The following is a 24,129-nucleotide window of genomic DNA, read 5'->3' as shown; positions in this document are numbered from 1 at the left end:
TTATTTTGACATTGAAAGAATTACAGGAAGAAAGAACAAGGTGGGAAAAGATTTCTTTGAACAAACAGTTGCTGGGATTGTTTTCGGCAGGTTACACAACGTCACACGCCTTCAATATGTCGGAGAAGACGAAACGATGAGGGAAACATATTTATTTGAAAAGGCATATTTAATGGATAATTCTATGAAAGAAGAGAATAAATGTCCGACAAGCAATGTTGATTTCATCAAATGCACATATGAGATGTTTTCTTCTATTTTGTGTGCCTTCTCTTCAAATATCTTCGACTTTGTCTTCATTTGCACATATTTTCACCGACAAGTCAGCTGATGAAATGATTTCTGCCTTATGATCTGCGCCTTCTTCAGAAGACACATCACATTGTGCGCACTCTTGTAGGGAGTTTTTTCCAACTCGCAATTCACTTCCTTGATGCCAAGATGACTATCTACGCATTCATTGTCAGCTGTATGCCCGTTGAGAAATATGAATAAATCCACATCCCAATTGCCGAATGCTTCTGTTCTGTCATGTCCAACAACCGAGTTGTCTTTCTGAGTGATGCTTGTCACGAAGGCGAACAAGGGTTCCTTCACAGAAGCGACAAATGATTCGCACACAAAATACATATCTCTTCCGACACTGGCCTTGTTGGCTGAAAACACGATATTGGTGATGGAAAAGGTTGTGGATGACACTTGTGAGCCTTCATTGAACTCGATCATGAGCGCCCCGCCTCTTCCTCCAGAACTTGTATCCTCGCTCACAGAGCAGCTGGAGAAGGTTGTGTTCCTCACAGAAAATGTGTTGGCAGGGGAAGATGAGGCGAATGAGATGCACCCGCCATCTGTGGCAGTCTGTTGGCTGAACTGTTCCGAGTTGATGTTGGCCATTGTGCAGAAGGCGAGGGAGAGGGAGAGGGCAGGGGAGTTAGCAATTGATGAAGAAATAAAAGAAGAAAGAAGAGGAAGTGCAGGATGAATGAAATGAATTCTTTTGGTGATTAAGGAGCGATAGAGGGAGTATGTGGAATGAGAATGTGAAAGAAGCAATAATGGAAAATTTTGGACGAAGAACAAAGAGGATGGAGAGAGAAGTCGATAAGAGATAAGATCAGGAGAAGAGAGAGAAACGACGAATTTGAATCAGTTGTTATTCTTGGAAATATTTCCTTTTCCACAGTTCTATCTTTTGTTTTGCTGTTGAAGCTGAAACACTAAACTGGAATGATGATTTTGTGATGCAAAATCCAAAGAAACTAAAGATGACAAACTATTGTCATTTTTAGAATGTCAAAAAAAATATTTTTTTTTCAAATTTCAAACTTTTCCGATGTTTTTTGTTTTTATTTTCCAATTATCCGTATTGTTAAGTTAGTCTTGAGACTTCTATTTCTTTCTGAAGTTTTATTTATTTGTTTTTTGTTAATTTCAAAAAAACTTGATCAAAAAATTCTTTTTAATGAAAAAAGGTATGTTTTTTTATTCTTAAAAACAAATCAAATATATATTACAGAAATCCAAGCTAAATACTTGCAAAAAAATCAATTAAACTTTTTGATCAAAGAATACCACAATAGATCTAATTTTTTCGATTTTTGATCTTTTTTTATGATATCAAAAAAAAAAAAACCCCATGTAATTTATTCGACTTTTCACACAGCTACTGAAAAAAATTGAAAACACGCGTAAATGAATTGTATGTGTGTATAACATACAAAAATGATGACAAATTGTGAATATTTTTCTTCTTCAAAATTAGTAAAAATTTTCACTCAAAAAAATTTTTGATCAAAAATAATTTTTTTTCATAGATACATTCAAAAAAGAAACACAAAAACCACATGCATACCAGCATATTCATATGTATTATAATGTGAAATTATTGGTAAATGTATATTATAGGGGAACTCGAATTTTTCAAATTTTTTATTATTAACGAATTCTATATAGTATAAGAATCATTTATTAATTATTATAAATTTGAGATCATCTAATTTTTTTGATAAATGATAATCAAGGATTCTTAATATTTATGGGATAGATCAATAAACTTTCATGTTATTTTTGAGTGCTAACCATAAAAGGAAGAATGGGAACAAACCCTAAACCCAAGATATGTTACGCTAACCCTAGAACATAAACCAATCTATTAATGTGGTGATTTTTTAAAATTTAAACCAAATTCACTAAAAAAATACTGGGTCAGATCAAAATGTTTTGATTGAAAATAAGAAATTTTTGTGATTGATGATCTCAAATTTTAATTAATTAATAAATGATTCTTATACTATTTTATGTCCGTTTATAATAAAAAATTTGAAAATTTCGTGTTCCCCTATCATCTCCTTTTACCAAATTATTTCGTTTTTTTCAAATTGTTCATCGATGAAAAAATGAAAAATGTTTGAAAAAAGATCACTGGCTCGGGTTTCCTCACTGGCTCGGGTTTCCTCCCTGGCTCGTGTTTCCACACCAACTAAATGTTGTTTTAAAATTTCTTTTGGTTCATCTTCTGAATGGAGAACAAATAACACTTTAAAAAACATTAAACATAATTAATTAGATAAAAAAAATAACTAGAAGTCAAGAGGAAAAAAAAAAAATTGATGTGTTAAACTCTTTTGATAGTATTTCGTAATTATTTTTGAATATCGTTAATAAAGAAAATGATATTGTTTTTATTTTCACGTTCTGTGAAAGGTTTTCTAAAACAATATCAATTGTGCTTATTTTTATTAATTCAAATATCATTTTTTTTCAAATAATTTTATTGCCAAAAAAAATTGAGTTCCATCATAATGTTATTATACTAAAATTGATCTAACCCTTATTTAATATTGAACATAATTGCTGCAATAAATGCTGGTTTCTTTTTCAGTGTTGTTTTTGATTTTGTCCAGTTTTGCAGACGAGGAGCCCAAAAAAGAGGAGAATGGGGGAGAATCGGAAACACCAAAAGTAAAGATCATCACTTTAATGAAACCAGATGATTGCTCCGAAAAAACAAGAAAAGGATGCAAAGTTTCAGTTTGCTTTTTGTTTTTATTTTTGTTTTGTTTCTTTTTATTTTTTTCTTTTTGAATCTATTCTTTTTGGATTCCAGGTGCATTATGTGGGAACGGTGAGCGAAACTGGCGAAGAATTCGATAATTCTTGGTCAAGAAAGGAACCTTTCTCTTTTCGACTTGGAGAAGGTCATGTCATAAAAGGTTTAGTCCTTTCCTCCATTAATAAAAGATTTTATAAAGGAAAATATATTTGATTATTAAAACAGGATGGGAGGAAGGACTTCTTGATATGTGTGTTGGGGAAAAGAGAAAACTTATTGTCCCAGCGGAGCTTGCATACGGAGAAGCAGGAATTCCAGATCAAATTCCACGTATCCGAATATTTTAAAACATTTTTAATTCTAAAATGAATGTTTCTTTTTTTATTTAGCAAATGCCGAACTCACATATATCATTGATCTTATGGATATGAAAAATAAACCAAAGAAAGGCTTATCCCCTCTGCAAAGACTTGAAGAGAAAGCTCATGCAAAAGTTCGTCATGATACAAAAGCAACATTTGTTGGAGACTTACAGCCTGATGGATCAAGACTTATTAAGGAACTTAAAGTATAAATTATTTTTAAAATTTTAAATTGCTTCATTAATTTGTATGTTATTTTTTTTTTTTTTTTTATTATTCGTTTTATTTTTTACATCTGAAAAGTATGATGCAAGCAAACACGGAGCCATTGAATTGTAAATATTATCTTATCTGGACTTATGTTTTTATTTGTTTTTATAATTTTGTTATTGCGTCTCATACCATTCCAAAAGAAAACATGCGTCATTTATTGTCATTTCTATTATCTAAAAACTTCTTGCGAAATCCCTTATCTTTTTCAACAGTTATTTTTCAAAATAAACTTTCCTGAATTCTTGTTATTTATAATTACCATATTTTGCATTTAGCGATATGAATAAACGAAGTGAAAGAACGCTAATGCAAAAGAATATGGCTTTCTTTTCTCAAATTGCAAATAACTTCGAGGGAACTTAAGTACAACATGAACAATCTGTACTGCTAATTCCAACCAACACACACATTCTTTCTTTCTTTCTTTCTCTCCTCCCCCTTCTCATCCTTCCTATTGAAGAACCTTTTCCCCAACGACTCTTTCTCCCTGCGGGTAGCTCAACACCACGCCTGGCACAGCAGTTCCTCGCCACACTGGAAACTCTCTCCGATAGAGCGACATACACACTGTGTCTGCCTGTGTCAAAGGCGCATCGAAGATGGCTTTGAAGTGCCCGTGTGTGCCCAGAGGCTCCTTGATGCGCCCAGAGCGACCCTTGCGCGTCCACAGGTCAACCGGCTTGAACCACTCGATGTCGGCTGGAGTGTGGAAAAATAAATAAATAAATAAATAAATGATTGAATGAAAAATTAAATTAAAGAATGAATAAATAAAAAATTGAAAGAGATTGAAAAGGAAGAAATGAAGAAGGATAAAGAGAAAAAGATTAAAATGGAAAAGTCGATGTAATTTCATAATGAATGCAAGGGTTAAAATTAAAAATTTTAGTTGCAGACAAAAAAGTTCATCAGTCAATCATTCAAAAAAGCACACAAATTAATTTTTTGTAAAAAAAAGGAAAAAGTCAAACAAAAAAATTACCCCCCTCATCAACACACATGGCGTAAAGAACATCCACCTCACAATTGCGACCCTCTTCCTCACTTTGAGTGGGTATCCAGTGAGAATCACCCTCTGAATGATCAGCCTGTTCGCATCGATCGAATGGACATTGCCTGTCGCCACGTGTATTAGCTGAGACTGCGGACACCCTGCAGCCATCGCCTGCATCGTCTGCTGCTTGCGCTGCTGAAGAGAAGAAGAAGAAGAAATCGAAGAAACGGAAGAATTTGAAGAAGCAATAGAAGAAGGATATGAAAATCCCATGAAACTCCCTCCTTGTTCTCCACTCGCTGGCAGATGCCATCCAACCTCTGCCTCTTTCCCTCCTCTTCCCCCGCCCATCTGAAACGCCAGCACAGGCACCTTCCCAAACGACACAGGCACATACGCACTTGCCACCACTGCGCCTCCTCCATTTCCCACATCCACTTCCTTCAAAAGCTTCCCTTTTGCCTTCTGAGACAAACGAGCTGAGCCTGTCGAGTAGATTGGGCGGCACACGAAGCGCCGGCAGCCCACCTGGCAGAGGAGAGGCGCGCCGCTGGGGATGATTAGAGAAGAAGAGGAAGAAGAAGAGGAGGAAGAAGAAGAAGACAGCTGTGAAGTGAGAGGAGAGAAGCCAGAGGAGAGAAGAGGCTGATGAAATGGAGCAAGACCAAGAGCAGGGGCAGGGGCAGAAGGCACAGGCGACGAAGCAAACTGATTGAAAAGCGAAGACTGTCCGAACGCCGGAAGCACAGTTGATCGTGCCAGCGTCTGCGGAGTGGGAGCAGATTGGCTTTTTTCAGAGGAAGAAGAGGAAGAAGAAGCAGAAGAAGAAGCGCCTTGATATCCGACAGGAGGGAGGAAGTTGAGGTTGAAGTGCATCACCGACACTTTGTGTTCGTGTCTCAACAGGCCGAAAAGGGCAAGCGGATGCATCGAAGGCGCCGAGAGCATTTGCACAGCAGCATCTTGAGTGAGCAGAGCAGGCTGAGTTGGGCATTGGCCAGGAAGTGAGAAAGAGGGGAAGCTTGTTCCGGAGAGGGTTTGAGAGGAAGCAGGAGGAAGAGAAGAAGAGACAGCAGCTGCGGCAGACGGAGAAGCGAAGAAGAAGGCAAGGATGATGTTGGCGGTTGACAGCGGAATATTCTTCAGTGTGATGGTGATGAAGTCACCAGGCGAGGCAGGGAACGGGCGGATGTGGCTGTTATCATCATTTTGCATTTCAAAAGAAGAAGAAGAAGAAGAAGAAGAAGAAGAAGAAGAATTTGATTGAGGATGCAATTCATTGAGTGTGAGGTTATCCACATCTTCAAGACGAACAACAGCCGCTGCTGAAGAGCTACCAGCAGCACCTCCATCTTCTGTGTCCATTGCATTCGATTCCTTCACTGCACCCATCCCATCTCCACCTGCCTCCTTCTCTTCCTCTTCCTCTCTCTTCATCTCCAGCTCGACCAACTTCCTCCTCTTCCACACTTTTGCCTCCTTCATCACCTCCCTCTCTGTCTGCCCTATTCCGGAGAACTGATAAATCCTCGAATATTCTGCTGGCAAACCTTCGCTCGGATCCCACGGCGACGAAGCAAGTGAACGTAATCCCCTGAAGCCAGCCAGCACATCGCGTGCTGACACGCCCACAGGGATTTCTATCTCATCTGGAAACTCCGTCTCGTCTCTCTCGCTCTCCTGCTGCAGCATTTGTGTCAGCTTCGCTTTCTCGCTCTGTTCTTCAGCCAGCTTCAGCTCGAGAACAGAAACGGTCTCATCGTCAAGTGCTCTTAACGCTGCTTCGTCTTCGTTTGTGATGTTCCCCACAGCTGAGCTGACTGAATTGGCTGCCTCGGCGATGTCTTCTGAGAGGACAGCGGCAAGACTCTTGTCCTGAGAAGAGGAGGAGGAGGAGGAGGAGGAAGAAGAAGGAGTATCTTGTTGCATATCCGTTTCACTACTTCCTTTGGCACTTTTCTTTTTCGTCCTCTTTCTCATCCCGTCCAACTGTTCCTCCTCTTCTCCATTCCCATTTTCGCTGTCATCATCATCATCATCATCATCATCATCATCACTGTCATCATATTCAGACAAATCCATTTCTGGTGTGATCCAACTCGCCTGATACGCCGACGTCCCCTTCGGCACACGCATCTTCGCCAGCCTTTTCTCCTTTTTCGTCAGCTTCCTCGTCCCTTCCCCTCCTGCCCCTGCTCCTGCCACAACATCCATCCCGCTTCCACCCATCTGCTCGTCTTGCTCCGTCCACACACCAATATCTGACGTATCACCTTCTGCAAACTGCTCCAGCTCTTCCGCACACACAGGGCACTGCTGGTCGCAGAGTACAGACTTCGACAGGAGCGACGCGGCATATTCTTTGACGGACATACCGGACCCGTAGAAGCCCAGCTTCCCGTGTTTTGTGATCGCACTGACTTCAAAATCACCCAAGTCAGGAATTGTCACAAGCTGGTTCGCAGACATGCAGTTACCTCGCAATTCTCCAGTGACATTTAAATTGACTCTTTGCTCCCCATAGTTTGAGGTTGGCTGACCCGCATTCAATGGGGATGCAGTTTGCGAAATCTGAGCACCGATAGCAAGAAGCGAAGGGTGAATATTATGCCATTTGATCTCACGAGGAAGAGACATTGCAACTGTCTTCACAGCGTCATTTAAATCTGAATCGAAAAGAGCTTTACAATTCATAAAGATGTAATCTTCTGCTATTGTCTGAATTGAACGTTTCAGTTTTGCGAGATGTGTAAAAGCAATTGTTGAAGTATTTTGAACAAACAAAAAAGGTGATGGCAAGCCAACTCCACCTGCAATCCTCAATAAAGTCTCTCCTTGCATATCAATAACATCTTTCTTTGAAAGAGATTCGACTTTTGCTCCAACTTGTGGCATTTGAGTTACAAAACAAGTGATGTCAGCAATTGAACACAAATCAAGAAACGAAGTCGTTTGAACAGCGTCAACGCAAATAAAAGTCAAAAATTGTTTTGTTCCATGATGATATGCGACATGTATCGATCCAAAGCGAACATCTTCAGACGATTGTATTGCTATCTCACACTTTGACAGAAATTGTTTCATTGCAGCCATAGAATCACCAGTTTTATTCAAAGAAACGAAAAATATAAGCTTTGAAGCTCTTTCTTGGCCATATGACCTTGCTTTAGACATGATCAAATTTCTTTGTTGTTTTATATTTTGTTTGGATTTGCTCTTTCTTTCTAATTTGCTTTCAATCAAAGCAGAAGCGGCTTTTGAACGCTTAACTTGAGCAACACCTTTAAATCTCTGACTTATTGGTAGCCTATGACCGGATCCAGAACCTTTGAACGGTTTGTTATGCTGTTTAAAGCCTGATTTTCCCATTGAGCTTTCAGACTTTTACTATGGGTAATCCCCATTACAATTGTTATTCACATAATTTTTTTGCATCCAAAAATAAATTCTGAAAAATTATTCGAGAACAAGTCCTAACAATTTTAATAATATACTTTGATATGAATAAGATATGACAGATAGTTGGAAGGATTAATAAAAATAAACCCGAATAAAAGTCTTCCAAAAATATCAAAATGGTCAAAATAGAAATATAATCTTTTTTTTTTTGAATAGATGGGAAGAATAAGAACAGGTATGATCGTATAAATAAATAAAATAATCTGAAAATGGTGAAGAGAAAAGAAGAAAACATCATTCAACGCAAATATTCATGCAATGCACAATAAAAAGCCTCAAAACGCAACACTATTAAAAGCGAATATAATAAATAAAAGGAATATTAAAAACAATAAAATATATAAAAACAAAATTAAACAGGGATAAAGACAGCTGTTTTGAAATAAAAATTAAATTCAAAATTATAAGAATGAGGACTTTCAAAATAAAGCACCGAATAACAAAGCAAATAAAAAAAAACATTTGACAGTGGAGAGTAACATTTTATGACTTAGAAAATATGAGAACATGAAAACAATAAGATCAATAAAAAGAAACTCAAAATAAAAAATATAAAAAAATATAAAAAAGAAAAATATAAAAAACAAAATAAAAACAAAATAAAAACAAAATAAAAACAAAATAAAAACAAAATAAAATATAAATAAAAATAAAATACAAATAAAAGAAAACAAAAAGATTACAATTTTGACATTCAATAAATTAAAAAAAGAACTCCTGACCGCATTTAAGAGGTCTCCGTTGGAATACAATTCATAAAACAAAGCTGTCTAATTCCTATGTGTGTTTGCGTCTTGATATGGAAATTATCAAGAAGAATAAGCAGAATAAGAGGTGCTGATATAAACAAATAATTTTTTATTTCACAAAAAACAATAACTAAAAAACACTTTTTAAACTTCTCCAATCAAAATAATCTCTTCTTCTTTATTTTTTTCCTCCTCCTCTTTTTTTCCCTTCTTTTCTTCTTCTTTCATAGAAGCAACATAATTACTGTCTTGAGGAACCTTCATTGTGAAGGCGTGCTGAGGCAACAGAAGCAACCAAGGGACTTTGAACTGAAGCAGCAGATGGATCTGGAACAGGCATATGAATGGGGGCAATAAGTGGACTTGGAATATGAACATGGCTTAGGACTGAAGCAGAAGCAAAGGCTGAGTTCGATGCTGAGACTGAGGCTGAGGCAGAAGCAGAAGCAGAAACCGAACCAGAAACAGGAAAAGGTGAAGGAAAAGGAACATGAACATGAACCGGAATAGGAACAGAAGCAGTAACAGGAATAGGAACAGTCATATGAGCAGTACCAGGAGCAAGCGACGATTCTGAATGAGCTTCTGTTGTGTGAGTGTCTTCGCCCACCCACCGGAACTGCCCGTCGAAGCAACCGCGCCCTGCTTCGTATCCTTTGCTACTGCCTTGCTGCTTCTCTTCCTTTCCCTTCTGTTTGGATTTGTTATTTTGATTTTTCTTCGAATTTTTTATTTGCTTCTGGTTTTGTTTTAAGTTCGTTTTTTGCTCTTGTTCAAGCGGTTTGCTATTTTTTTGCCTTCTTTTGCGATATATCTGCATCCAGTTGATGATAATTCTGTGCAACATGTCCAACGCTGCTGCCAGAATCACTTTCTCATCGTCGCTTAAATAAGCCGAATCTTCTTTTCTCCTTCTTTTGCTGCTTGTTCCTTTCACTTCTGATGTTTTTGGGGTGGGCTCTGGAATTTCGTGCCTCAGAAATGCAACTGCTTTTGCTATGTTCTCTTCGGTGATTGCGAATGTTGAGGCAGAAGAAGAAGAAAAAGAAGAAGAAGAAAAGGAAGAAGAAGAAGATGATGAAACAGAATCAGAACCAGATTTTTCCATTTTTCTTTGATTTCCAACAGACTTATCCAATTTTGGTGTGCTCGCGAGCTTCTGCTGGATCTGCATAAGCACATTTGGCGTGATATTCGCTTTTTCGTCTGTGATTTCGAGGAATTTCTTAACAATTTTGTAAATGTTGAGAATTTCATAGAAATCACGTAACATTCCGTTGATTTCGGGCGGGTGTGTTTTCGAGTTTGTGAGCTTTTTCAGCGCTGGATGCACAACGATTGGAGGGATGAGCAGATACGGCAGCATTTTGAGTGGATTGCTGGAAGATGCCTTGGCCTTTGTTGTTGTTGATGCTGATGATGATGTTACTGTTGGAACACATGATGGAGAAGAAGAAAGAGAAGAAGGAAAAGAAGAAGGAGAACAGGAAGAAAAGGTTGAAGAAGGAGAACAAGAAGAAGCAGAAAAAGAAGCAGAAGAATGCAAAGATGCAGAGGCAGACAATGAACTTTGGCCAGTTTGGAATTCATTATGCTCATTTGAAGGAAGAGTAAACGACTCCCGCAGCGGTGACGGCTGCTCAGGCAATGTAGATCTCTTCACTGCTTCGCATCTTTGTCCGAAGGAAGAGAGAGAAGGAGAAAAAGATGGAGAGGAAGAAGAGGAAGAAGAGGAAGAAGGAGAAAAGAAAGAAAGAGAAGAAGAAGAAGAAGAAGAAGAAAATGAAATCGAAGAAGAAGAAGTAGAATTAAAAGAAGATGGAATGGAACACAGTGAGGTTGAGGACAACGATGGCACAGTCGATGCAGACGATGCAGATGCCGAAGCAAGAGAAGAGGGAGAGGAAGGAGAGAACGAAGGAGCGGAGGGTTGCTGGAAGCCTGTAGCAAACGCCGAAGAAGCTGCAGAAGAAATCGATACAGTTTGTTCAGCAAGCGGACGCATAAGCATATTGCTTTGTGATGAAGATAGGGCAGCAGCTGCTGATGCTGATAATGATGATGGCACAGCTGCTGAACAAAAGGGAGGGGCAAATGGATTGTAACCAGCACGAAGAAGAGTAAGCTGAACAGGAGTGAGCTGCGAAGGGCTGAACTGATACGGATTGAATGGAGAAGAGTAAAAAGGGTGTTGAAGCAGCACGCCAGCTGGGTAAGCACGTTGTGTGGTGAGGGACATAGGCAGTGGAAGGGGCAGGGGAATCGAAGATGCAGCTGGCATAGATGTTTGTATTGATGTTGGCATTGACATTGGCATTGACGTTGATGATAAATTCAATGAGGAATTTGATGAAGGAACCGAAGCTGAAGCAGAAGCAGATGTTGATGCCAATGATGATGGTGAATGCATTGGTGTTTGTGAAGTCACAGGGCAAAAAGGATTCGAACCAGCTTGCTGTGCTGCGGGTTGGGCAAACGGTACATTTGTCGATGCATATGAAGACATGCACGAAGATGAAAGGGAAGAAGAAAGGGAAGAAGGACGAACATTTGAATAAGCACGCGAACAAACAGATGAACTGGGGCCTGAATGAGAAAACGAGCACGCAAAGGGGTTGAATGGGGGAAGCTGACTACATGAATGTGAAGGCTCTGCAGACAATGGCTTGGCTGAAGGTGAATGAGCCGAAGGAGCAGCTGCTGTAGAGGCAGAACGAAACGGCGAGGAAAGAGAAGTCTCTTCCTCACTAAAACCGAATAAACGACAGATTGACAGGGGAATTGTGATGCTTGGTGGGAATTCGCATTGCGAAGAGGGACAAGAATCGGGTTGGGTTGATGATGATGATATAGAAGAAGAAGAAGAAGAAGAAGAAGAAGAAGACAATGATGATGATGATGATGTATGTGACAATGAACGCGAACATAAACGCAAAGAAGAATCTGAAGAATTTGAAGAAGAAGAAGAAGAGCCACAACCAGATTCTTGTCCATCCAAAACAGAAATATCAAAAGAACCAGTGCTTCTTGCACTGCACAACACCTCACTTCCATTAAAATCTACACCGGAAACTGTACTCATCTTCTTTTCTTTTCCTTTTCCCTCTTCTTCCTTCTTTTTTCCTTCTATTTCCTCAACACCCTCTTCTTCTACCTCCTCCTCCTCCTCCTCTTCTTTCTCTTCCTCTTCCATCGCCCTATCAACAATTCTGGTCAGATGCTCAGCCGACCACTCCACCCAATTAGAAGAACAGCCGTCTTTCACATTAACCTTCTTCAGCTTGTCAATTCTCGCTGTAATCGCCCACAAAAGCTGAAAAACACGACTTTCGCTTTTGTTTGCAGTGGCGGATGAGTTTTCACAATCTGCGTTGTTTTTGATAAATGTGCTGAGAATTTGCATCAGACCTTTGTGGCTCTTCGCTGTGGGGTCTGTGCTTTCGTCGTCATCATCTTCGTTTTCTCTAACATATTTACGCTTATCCTTTTCATATCGCTTTTTCTCTTCTCTTTCTTTCATTTCTTTCACTTTTTCCACTTCCTTTTCCTCTTTTCCTCTTTCCACATCCATTTCTTCTTCTCTCTCACCCACTGTCTCATCATATTCCATTCCTATATCGCAATCGACTCCTTCAACATCTTCAACAACTTTCACTTCTGCTTCCTCTTCTTCAGCATCCATCCGACAGCTATCTTCATCCATCCCTCCTTCCACACTCTCCTTCATGCTCTCTTCATCTTCCGCTTCCATTTCCATTTCTGTCTCTCTCTTCTCCTTCTCTTCCAACCCACCACAACACTCCCACTCCATCTCCAGTTCATCATCCTCCGCCACAAACAAGTCATCTCCATCAACTCTTTCCAGCTCTTCCAAATCACCCGACAGCCTCCAAATTAGCGCACACGTCTGCATCAGCTCCCACGCTGCTGTTTCTCCCAGTGCGGCGACAGCTGCAGAGAACGGAATAATTCGCATTCCGCCGATTTTTGGAAGATCGAGCAGCAGCCGCCAGAACAGCTCGTGCAAAGTGAGGAAGTCGTTTGGAAGGTTTATCAAGGGGAAAGCACGGGGCTCACACAACTGCGGTTGATTCGGCAAAGTACTTGAGGAAGAAGAAGAGGAAGAAGAAGACGATGATGAATTGCATGGAACCGTCACAATATCCAATCCATAGACAAAGCCATGCACGTTATGTGGAAAGGGGAGGCATTCAATGTTGTCCAACACACATCTCAACGAGTATTCAGGGCTGTGCACATAACTCACCAAGTCCTGCCGAATCTTCTTCGCCTTCAGAATCTGACGCGTTGAGTGCACAAAAAGCGGATGAAGGCGGTTTGGGCAGAAGACAAGGGCAGTCAAACACTGTTCATTTGGATTCAGCGCAGGGGGCAAGCGTATTTTCAGTGCTCGTTTGGCTTCGAGCGACTGCTGCTTGGAAGAGCGGGCGAGAAGAGTGATCAGCATCGACATGATGGAAGAGAAGGCTGAGACGAGCTGTGACGAGGACGATGAAGAGGAGGAGGCAGAATCTGTTTCTGAGGAAACAATTGATAATGATGATGATGATGTTGTTGATGATGCTGCTGCTGAAGGCAATGAAGATAACGATACCTCAGCAAAAGCTGCTTCTCCCTCTGTTGTTGTTTGAGTGTGCAACTGGCCAATCGATTGGGGGCAGTCCGGACAGGCAAACAGCGCAGCCAGCTCTCCATCTTGCAGATCGGCAGACTCAGCAATGAACTCACACACCACTGTCTCCACACTCCTTTCGTCGAATCTGCCGTTCGCTTTGATTCTTCTGTGAAGCTCAGAAACAATTGCAGAGGGCTCCATGTCAGTTAAGCGAGGGATGCTTGAAGCAGCACGTGTCAATGGCGACATTTCATCATAAGGGCTCATAAATTCTCTTTCAGGTACACCAAAATTGTCCGCTTGATCAGAAATGGGGCAGTAATTCATGCTTGCTTCGTATGCAGCATACGCCGATTTCCTTTCAAACTCTGTTTTTTCATCATCTTCTGACTGTGAGGCATCGACCTGCTTGATCTCGTTCTGCAGGCAACGCACCGTCTCCAGCAGCTGTCCCACCAGTTTCTCGTCCTTCGACGCCTTTCTTTCTGGGTCGAGTCTTCCATCGTATGCAGACGTGTCTATTGCTTCTGTGATTTTTGAGTGTGCTCCCTGGCAAATATTGAAATAAGAGAACGTCGCAAAGAAAGGCGCGATGGCGCTGCGCTTGTGGCACATGTCTTCTTCCAGCAGCAGAAGTGGCTGGCACCTCCGACTCCGCTTTGAGGAAGAAGATGAAGATGAAGGCAAAGAAGAGGAAGAAGAAGAGGATGAAACAGAAACAGAAGAAGAAGAAGAAGAAGACGCAGTTTCAGAAGCTAATGATAAGTCCGAAACCAACATCGAATCAGAGGCAGAAGAAGAATCAGTTGGAGATGGAGGAGCAATTATGCCACCACCAAAACTCAGATTGACTGGAGATACTTGCAAACTCACGTTTTCACTTTCATTTTCACTTTCATTTTCACTTTCTTCTTCTCTTTCGTTCTCTCCTTCAGACTTCCTCTTTCTCTTCTGTTTTCTTTTCCGTTCTCTTTCACTTTCGCTATCTCTTTCCATTTCTCTTTCTCCTTCTCCTTCTTCTCCTCCTTCTTTTCCATCGCACCCAACAAACCCAACAATAGTAGGCGGCACCTGCACAACTTTCATCGTGGCGGCAATCGAAAACTGGAGCGGAAGTGATCTTTCATTCAATTTGCGCAGATGAGTCAGCGCAATCGCCTTTGGCGTCATCGTCCCTGCTCCGCATGGGGCATAAGCTTGATCAGAGAACGTGGTGTTTGTGGCTGAATAAGAGGAACACATGGCGTATGAAGAGGTGGGCTTGAGAGTGAACAAGGGAAGATATTTGGAGCCCAACGGAACAGGAAGCGAATAATGCGACGGGGCGAACTTCAATACGGCTTTGTCTGCAAAAGAAAAGGAAGAATCAAAGGAAGATTGGCTTTCTGGTGATTCTGATGAAGCTGAGGCTGTTGATGAGGTTAAAGGAGAAGAATACAATAAACAAGACGAAGAGGAAGGATAAAGCGGAGATGAACCAGATGAAAGAACAGAAGAAGGAGAAGGAGAAGGAGAAGGAGGAGAAGGAGACGATGAAAGAACTAAAGGAGAGGAAGGAGTAACTGGAGAAGAAGGATCTGTAGACGTATGAAATTGATGAGTAACGTTGTAATTTGGAAACTGAGATCTTGGCGAGAAAGGAAGAATATCCGACGGCTTTATACTAGAAAAGCCAATTGATGATGAAGCAAATGAAGATGAAGAGGAAGATGAAGAAAACAAAGAAGGTGTGGAAGAAGAAGAAGAAGAAGAAGAAAGAGAGGGAGAAGCAGAAGGCAAAGACAAAACCGAAGCTGCATTAGGCGAAGACTGTACGCCCATCGCGCCAAATGAATTCTGAGCAATTTGTGGAGAATGATCCATAAGTCTTTGAGCATTCTCCATTGCACTGTTTCCACTGCTTATGCTTGGATTGATTTCTGTGGCTGGCTGAGTGATGAAATTGATACTTGCTCCATTTCCTTCTGAACGAGCAGACTGATTGAATGAGCTTTGCGGAGAATGAACATTCAGATTGACTGCACAAGGAGGAGAAGGAGATCTGTTTGTGCTAACACTGCTATTTGAATTTGTATTTGCATTTGTATTTTGATTTGAGGCATAATTCAGGTCAGAACCAACAGCAATGGCGGAAGAGGAAGCGGAAGCAGTTGAACTTTGATTAGAACTGGAAGCAGCGCAAATCATCGACGGCAGCGATGGTAGACTACCCTGTGCAGTCGATGAAGACAAAGAAGAGGAAGAGGAAGAAGAAGAAGACAGAGGCGGAAACGGAGCTGCAGATGCAGAAGCTCCCTCAACAGCAGGGAATGGACGCATGTTTGAAGTCACAAAGGCTGTTTGAGAAGACGAAGGTATTGACACTGCCTCTGCTATCTGTAAACGAGTCTGAGGAAGAGAAAGAGGAAGAGAAGGAGGAGGTGAATACAGCTGCTGAGCGTTTGGAGGATGGAACAGGTTCTGCTGATTCCGCAGATTTTGTTGGTTTTGTTGTTGCTGTTGTTGATGATGCATTGAGAAAATGGATGGAGACAGTGCTGGCACCAATGCTGGTGATGCAACCAGTTGAGGCGTTATTTCAGACATAACGAGCGGCTGCGGAGAGAATTCAGTTGAGGCAGGCGTGGCAGTCATAGAAAAAGAGAGGAAAGGAGAAGGAGAGGCGAATGCTGCGGAGCTTGCAGGCGATGGCTGGTTCGAATCAGCGTTGAGAAGAGTTGGTCTGACTGTGCCACAGGTTGATGATGCATTCATAGCAGGTGAACTTAATCCGGATGGACTGGAGAACATAGCACCGTTCAAAACTCCGTCTGAAGCAGCAATTTCTGGAGAGTTCTGCGAAAATTCTGAGGAAGGCGATCCAAAACCCGATAACAGCTGCGGGCCAGCTGTGTTCAAAGGAGTCTCGTTAAGCGGATGCTGAAGAGGAGACGGCTGCGTTGGCTGTGTGAATAGCATCGGCTGTGCTGATTGAATAGGCTGTGTGGCTTGTGTGTTAAGAGTAGCTTGAGCTGGTTGTATTACCTGAACAGGATGAACTTGCTGAACTTGTTGAATTGGCTGATCAGGCTGAACTAGCTGTGCGATCTGAACACGTTGATTGGGCTGAACATCGGCTGGGTTCTGATTGTTTATGTTTGCGTTATTGTTAACATTAACATTAATTCCATTGTTGTTATTTTCATTGGCATTTGCGTTGTTTTGAGTATTTGTTTCTGTTGTTGTTGCTGCTGCTGCTGTTGTTGTTTGACCAGTCCCAGTGAAAGCAACATGAATTGGAGAAGCCACAGCACGTGCCAAGCGCCACGGAGCAGCACAAGGCAAAGAATCAGAGCGAAATAGCTTGGGGTTATCAGCATTGTCATCATTGCCATTATCATTATCAATTTTTTTGTTATCATCATGACAGATGCTTTTGTCACTGTTTTCATTGGTTGTATCACACAGCAAAGATTGTGAAGACGATGGAAGAAGAGGAGATTGAGAAGCCTCTTTTTCATTGCTCGATGGCTCGCTCTTCTCTTCGTTCGTATCTGCTGTCTCTTCTTTCTTCTCAACCTCATCATTCTTCAAAATTGGCAATGAAAGGGCTGATTTAATCGAAATTCGTCTGGTCTTTTTGGTCAATTTTCTGAGAGGACATTTGAAGCAAAACTTTCGATGTCTTTTGCGCTTGAAACTGTAATCATCTTCGCTTTTGCTTCCACTTTCAGTTTCGCTGTATGTGCTATCAGAGGTGTCCTCCTCCTCCTCCTCCTCTTCTTCTTCCTCTTCTTCCTCCTCTTCATCGTCATCATAGTCTTCGTCATCCTCATCGTCATCATCATCATCATCTTCTTCATCATCCTCTTCCTCATCCTCATCTCCCTCATCGCTTGACATATCTGATCTGAAACGTTTTCCTGAAATGCGCTTTATTTGCATTATTCTTTCTTTTCCAAGGAACATTTTTGCCTCAGTCTCCATAGGCTTTTTCCCAACACATTCATATTCTTCTCTTCTCACCTTCTCATCTTTAAAATAATCACCAAATGGTATTTGCGCAAACAATTCGCCTTCGTCGTCGTCATCATCTTCATCTTCATCATCATCTTCCTCTTCTTCTTTGCTTTCTTCATTCCTGAAACACTTTTTATTCAAATCAGTCTTTTTCATCAAAAACTTCAAAGAAGTCTGCAACAATTTGCTCATCTCATTCTTTGAATTTTTAATAGCTTCACAATTCCTCTGCTTTCCTCTGCCATTCATTTTAAATGGAATAACAACCAAATCTTGCTCTGCTTCTGATTCTTCTTCGCAATCACTCAAATAATATTTGATACACTCAACGTCAAAACCAATCCCTGCTCCGGTTTCATACTTCTCCATGTTGTAAGTGTCTGAAAAATGTGTATAAGAACTTTCACTTTCATACCTTTTTGCTGCCCCGTCTTTGCCGATTAAGCGCTGAACGCCGTCGGATGCATGCATATCCAAATTGTCTGGAAGAAACGTCCATTCTTCTTCCTTTTCAGAATTAAGTCCATGCTTATTATAATCATCGTTCTCTTTGGAACTACCATCTGTGTAAGATGAATATGTGAAAACATTTTGCTTTTTGCTTTTTGATATCATTTCAGAGAACATGTCCTCTTTATCGTCATCGTCGTCATCATCGTCATATTTGCATTCATCTCTGTCTGAATACACACGCTTCTCTTTATCATCCTCTTTTTCTTTGCCTTCTTTCAGTTCATTATCGTCAATCCTTTCGCAGTAATAATCCAAATCTCTAAACACACTTTTATCATGCTTCGTCACATCCAATATCGGACTTATCGGCAATGGCGTACTCTTCAAATATCCATCCATTAATGAAGGCGATAAAGAGTCACCTTCTCTTTCTGTGTTCTCGGCTTCAGAATACGAAGAGGCATATGTAGACACAGAGTTAGAAGAAGGCTCTGAAGCTGAACTTGTGACTCCAGTTTGCTCGTCAGGCAGCACGAGACGAGAGAGCGTTGGAAAGCGTTCTTCAAATGTTCTATCAGTTCCCAGTGCTGTGCCAGAAAGAATAGAATATCTGCCGTCGTTTTGTGTATCAGTAGTATCAAACACTTGACGAATTTCTTTTTCCGATTGAATCGTCAAATGCGAATCTGCTAAAAACGGTTCATTTGATTCTTCTACTCCTTCCTCTGCAATAACAACAGGAAGATCATCAGGCCTACCCATATCAGGCTGCGCTCCACAGAAATCCAAGCTGCCACCGGCTCCTTCAAAGCCAGTGCTTGTGAAGCTGTTCAGAGCCAGAATTTCCGACGGCTCTTTGCATAAACTGCTCATACTGTTATCTTCACAGCCATTGTTAATAACGTCTCTATTGCCGCTGCTGATATTTGCTTCTTCCTCACTCTCCAGAGGCGTCGGGACTTGAACAGACAAAGGCATAGGCATTGATATAGGCATCGGCATAATCAATTCCACTTCCATTGAAATCGGCAGCGGGGCTTCTGTCCATGTGATTTCACTTGCAAATACCTCCAAATCAAAGATTTCCTCATTTTCTAACAGCTCTTCTTCAATCTTGCTTCCATTTTGACCTGCATGGCGCTCCAGAAATGCTGTGTGAGTCTTCATTCTCTTCCTAATTTCCCGCGTTTCCTTCGTTTCCACAAGCGTTGGCTCTTGTTTTTGCTCTTGTTTTTTCTCTTGCTCTTGCGCTGGCTCTTTCTCTTGTGAAAGCCTCGATTCAGCAGATGCTTTACTTTCTTCCCTTGACTCCAGACAATTCTCAGATGTGATTTTTTCGTCTTCTTTTCCAGTTTCCTTTTCATTTTCCTGCAATTCACAACAAGCCCGATCGCATTCAATTTCCTGTTCGTGTGTTTCAGTCTGCAAATTTGCACCTAATGTTGATGATGCATTTTTGCTTGGTGTTTGAGTAGGCTCTGCTTTTTCAATGCAATTTTGGTCTTCACATTGCACGACTCTGTCACAAGTGGGGCTAAGTCTGTTGCATATGGGTGTTTCAAACGTGGATCTTTCTGTATGATTTGTAAGAGGAGTGAAAAAATGATCTTCAAATAAAAGATCACTTCGGGATGTGGAAGAAGGAGTACTAACGTTAATTATGCGCGAACTAACAGGTGTATCATTAGACTGAATGCAAGGCGTGCTTGTTTGAGCGGTTTCTTCAAAATTTTGTTGTGATTGATTGCTTGATGAAGTTTCCTCATTATCTTTAGCAAGATTTGTCAAATTGTCATTATTGCTTTTGAAATCGGTTGTTGATAAAATTTCGGATGAGCATGCAGTTGTATTATCGATGGATCGATGGATCTCGTGTGTTTCAGTCGAATTCTCACTTTCTTCGCTTCCGGGTGATGCGACTTGTAAATTTTGTGTTGGTTGCGTAAGAGTGCTCATAGTATTTGACTGTAGTGGAACAGCGCATCTTGAAAGTCCATCTGTAGAAGGTTTTAATGCTGGATCAGTGCTTTGACAAGGATCATTGCAAATGGAGCCATTTTGCATATTTTGCAAAAAACTCATATTATTTGTCAATTCACAATTTTCACTTTCATCACAGGTAACATTGGAATGAGAATCTTCCATAAAGTTCTAACAAAATTTTATGATCAAAGTGTTGGATATTTCAAGGAAAGAAAGCATAAAAAATAATTCAAAGATTAAACAAAATATTATTTCAAATTAAATAATTCACACTATAAGTTCATTATTGATAGTTTTCGGCGTTGACATTTGTTTATTTTTGTCTCCAAATATTTCATATGTTTAAATAATGTATTTGGAAAAAATTTTCAAACATGTCCAATGTTTCTCAACCCTAATTTCCAGTCTTTCTTGATCATTCTATGAAGAAAAGAAGCTTAAGATCCAACTTCCAAGACTATTTTTGAAAGTTATGGCTGCATTATAAATTAATGGTAAACTCAAAATTTGAATTTTGGAAGATATACTCATGAATCCTGCTTTGACTTTTGTAATTAAGCATATTTTCATCTGTAGTATTGCATACTGCACTAATCATTGTCAAATTTATCATCACGATGCCACAAATCATGTGACATGTTTTTCATAAAATTTGAATCGGTAATTTTTCGATTCACTCTCTGTTCGCAACATAGAAATATTTAATAATTCTATTTTATCGATCTGATTACACATGAGGCGATTTTCGCAATTTTTAAGCAACTTTTGGTTTCTTTCATCAAGTCATCTTTGCAACAATGCACGTACGAGCAATATTAAGCTGAAGCGCAAAAAATATGAAACAAAACACATTTCAAGGTATATCCAACTCTATAATTTGATTTGAAGGCTTTATCTTCAGAAATTTAACAAAACATTTTTTCTTAAAATAGATACTGTAAATTTACAAAACAATAACATTTTACAATCATTCGCAGCACAAAATATATAATTACATTATGAACTTCGATGAAGAGCGCGATACAGTCGATAATTCTTCGGTTTCTGGATTTTTCCGATAATTCAATTGTACGAACAAAAATTATACCCTTCTTTCATCAAGTCACAGCATCAAACAAATTGACTTTGCAAAAACAATCTATTTGCAATATAAAATGAATATCTTCACAAATTTAATATTTCAGAATTTCAAACCAAAAGAGGATTCACGATTTCCATTGAATCTCTATGATAAATCTGACACAGGCAATGCACCACTTAACATTCCTACCTTTTGAGTAAAAATCTCAAAAAAAATCAGTTTCCTCCTTTTTGGAATGTTTTACAATGTTGTTCCAATAAGCTTACATTTTTTGCTCATTTTCTTTTTGGATTACCAATTATTGTTCATTTATTCCTATGCCGGATCGTTATTTTCTGCATTTGATAATTTGAATGATTATTCATGTCTTTGCCGATTGCTTACGTTCTTTCTTGAGCGCAGAACAATGCTAAATTTGCTTTGACGAAATTTTCCTTGAAATACACGTTGTACAAGTTCTTCATATTCCGTAAACTTATTTTTCTGTAACTTTGATCGATTTCTTCAGAAATGATGGGACGATGCCAAAAACTCCGATTTTAAGGTCATTTGTATCTAATAGACTTTGAAAGTTTTTATTGGAAGATGGGAGGGCTAAGTCAGAGAAAAATTTTCTATTCTTAAAATTTTCAATTTTTGGTCAATCATTGGTTTGCTGTTTAGCTTTTTAAAGCAAATCATCCATTCGATAAATCACGATTAAAAGTGCATTCTTTCGCAATTGCATCTTTCATGAAACATTCTATCTGTTTTTTTTGGCAACGTCTAACAATTTTCATTAACTTCACCCTTCATCTGAATCTGGAAACCTGCAGTTCCTGATGAAATATTTATAATAAACGGTTTATCAGTTACAAACATCAACTTCAGCATGGAAGCAACACATTTCATACCTATTTTATCATGACATACTTCAAAAAATTGATTTACTGGATTGAGTGATCCAAAGCCCATCATTAAAATTTTTATCTTACGTTTTTGTCAATTTTTTTATTCCAACCAGAAGGTTCAAAAGACCATTTCTTCTCATTTTTGTGGCTCATTACATATATGCACATCGACTAAAGGAAATATCGTGCTATTTGCACTTTGTATTCTATCCATCGATTGAAAGTCACAAATATTGAATTTTGTGTTTTGAATGTTTTTTTGAATCTTGCTGACTGCAGAATGAATCCAATGTTGAATATTTTCATTCGAGCAATGGATTTATAGCTTGTGAGAACTTTTTCGATTACTCACCATTCATGTTCAGCATTTTGCCTAACTATCAAGATCAACCATTGATCGAATTGCCAACCAATCATCTCCTTTTTTTCTGTTGATCTTAATCGATCCTGTTCCCACAGTGAATCTTACTTATTTATAATGTTTTCTAAGTCATCAATGGATTATGACAGCATTTGCTGAGTTTTTAAACGATACAGTTGATAACAAAATGGATTGTTTCATAATTGTAATTAAAAGAGGCATTCGCGTTTTGATCGAGTATCCTTTATGCATTTGTCTTTGAGTTTGCTTGTCTTTTATAGTTTCCAAAATAGTTTTTTATTCCCCGCATAACATTCGATAGATTCTGATCATATTATATTATCATATCTGCTTTACGAGAAAATCAATTCTTCTTTGAAAGCTGATGGTATTTATGTAGTTGTCTATCGTTTTTCACAGTTGAATTTCCGAATATGACTTTTGAAAATTATGAGCCATGAATATGCTTTTTTAATCGCAAAATGTTCAGATTTCGTTCGAAGACAATGCATTTCAAAGAAGAAATGATAAATCTGGATCGAGTTTGTTCTTCATAAATTATAATTTCGATTTCACAATCTGGATAGCGAACTATTCAATTACTACGACTAGCATTAGTATTGCAAACTTTGTTACAAGTATATTTTTTATGAATTATTGAATGATTTCCTTTTGTTGAAGTAATTGAAAAATAATTCATTCTAATTTATTGAAAGCATTCGAAGTCATCACTGTGCAGTGTGCTCTTTATGCTATTAACGCAAAATGTTGCTTATGCTATTTTATATCAAGAAGATAGTTTTCGATGAACATGTTTTAGATGTAATTGTTCTGTGTTTGTATTGTTTGAAAGAAAAAAGTTTAAGAACGCATGATTCATAATCAATTTAGTTCACTTGTGCTAATTCCATAACATTATTTTTTGTTACGTTCTCAATTCGCTTGTTTTCTTTGAATTCGATCAAGAAAATGATCGCACATAGATCATTGCTTCACCACATTCAACGAAAAATTCTCAATATTTCCAACAAACTGTTCATTTTGATGAATGAATACACAGAATTTAGCAAGAAACGAAACTTCTTTCAATTGCGCATTTATATGAAAGAATTTATGTTTTGCAACATGAAATCCCTCAGATATAATAAAATTGGAATTTGCAAGATTCATTGCTATCTAAATTAAATCCAATCAGCGATTAATTATGAATATGTGTTTATCTTGTTTTTGTGCCAAATAACAACATTGTTTGCCCAGAAAGCAGGAAATACTAATTTTTAAACATGCGTCAATCTTAAAACTATCATAATAATAAAAGCTGAAATAGAAACTACTGTATTTATTAAATTCTACACATTTGCATATTACAGTATTTAGTTTTTAACTGTAAAGAAAAACGACATTTTAAAATCTTCGGAGATGTCAGAAATAAAGTATGGGATAGGATACACTTTTTTATTCTTGTGATAAACTTGTATCATTTCTTCAACAATTTAAAAAAAATCAGAAATTCATTTATTTTACATTTTTCAATCATTTCAATGAACTCTCCTAACACTGGTTGAAAAATTCACAAAAACATCATTTTAATTGTTATTTATTTATTTAAAAATTTCGAAATTCAACAACATCATAAACTTTGTAAGAAATAAATGAGAGTTGTGATAAATTGCATTCAAACATAACTGTAAAATAAAGCAAAAATAAAATTTAAATAATTTGTTAAAAAAAATATTTCATGATACTGATGCTAAAATTAAAAAAAAAGAATTCAGGAAAAAAGTGAGAAAAGAAGAAAATAAAGAAGGAACAAACATTAAAGCGAACAAAAGCATTC

General features: G+C 38.8%; 4 protein-coding genes across 4 annotated transcripts; 2 read left to right on the top strand and 2 right to left on the bottom strand.

Moving 5' to 3' along the window:
• Positions 1 to 562: 562 nt before the first annotated feature.
• MONOS_9807 (uncharacterized protein) lies at positions 563 to 982 on the top strand (the record flags this gene model as incomplete). The annotated part of the gene is made up of 1 exon (XM_067880341.1): positions 563 to 982. One exon carries the CDS (start codon positions 563 to 565, stop codon positions 980 to 982), a length of 420 nt encoding a protein of 139 aa, XP_067729978.1.
• Positions 983 to 2,832: 1,850 nt separating this feature from the next.
• On the top strand, positions 2,833 to 3,853 carry MONOS_9808 (putative FK506-binding protein 2 precursor). Its single transcript, XM_067880342.1, has 5 exons — positions 2,833 to 3,030; positions 3,107 to 3,212; positions 3,278 to 3,382; positions 3,442 to 3,620; positions 3,718 to 3,853. Exons 1-5 carry the CDS (start codon positions 2,863 to 2,865, stop codon positions 3,751 to 3,753), a joined length of 594 nt encoding a protein of 197 aa, XP_067729977.1. The 5' UTR covers positions 2,833 to 2,862; the 3' UTR covers positions 3,754 to 3,853.
• Positions 3,854 to 3,912: 59 nt separating this feature from the next.
• MONOS_9809 (putative Ribosome biogenesis protein tsr1) lies at positions 3,913 to 8,161 on the bottom strand. The gene is made up of 2 exons (XM_067880343.1): positions 4,687 to 8,161; positions 3,913 to 4,386 (listed from the first exon to the last, which is right to left on the bottom strand). The coding sequence occupies exons 1-2, from the start codon at positions 8,048 to 8,050 to the stop codon at positions 4,139 to 4,141; spliced, it is 3,612 nt and encodes a 1,203-aa protein (XP_067729976.1). The 5' UTR covers positions 8,051 to 8,161; the 3' UTR covers positions 3,913 to 4,138.
• On the bottom strand, positions 8,147 to 20,059 carry MONOS_9810 (uncharacterized protein; the record flags this gene model as incomplete). The annotated part of the gene is made up of 1 exon (XM_067880345.1): positions 8,147 to 20,059. One exon carries the CDS (start codon positions 20,057 to 20,059, stop codon positions 9,131 to 9,133), a length of 10,929 nt encoding a protein of 3,642 aa, XP_067729975.1. The 3' UTR covers positions 8,147 to 9,130.
• Positions 20,060 to 24,129: the final 4,070 nt, after the last annotated feature.

The sequence above is a fragment of the Monocercomonoides exilis genome, assembly GCF_001643675.1.
Source record: "Monocercomonoides exilis strain PA203 chromosome Unknown scaffold15-1837935, whole genome shotgun sequence".
Lineage (NCBI taxonomy): Eukaryota > Preaxostyla > Oxymonadida > Polymastigidae > Monocercomonoides > Monocercomonoides exilis.
Note: the sequence above shows the minus strand (reverse complement) of the source record. Positions and strands in the feature narration are given on the sequence as shown.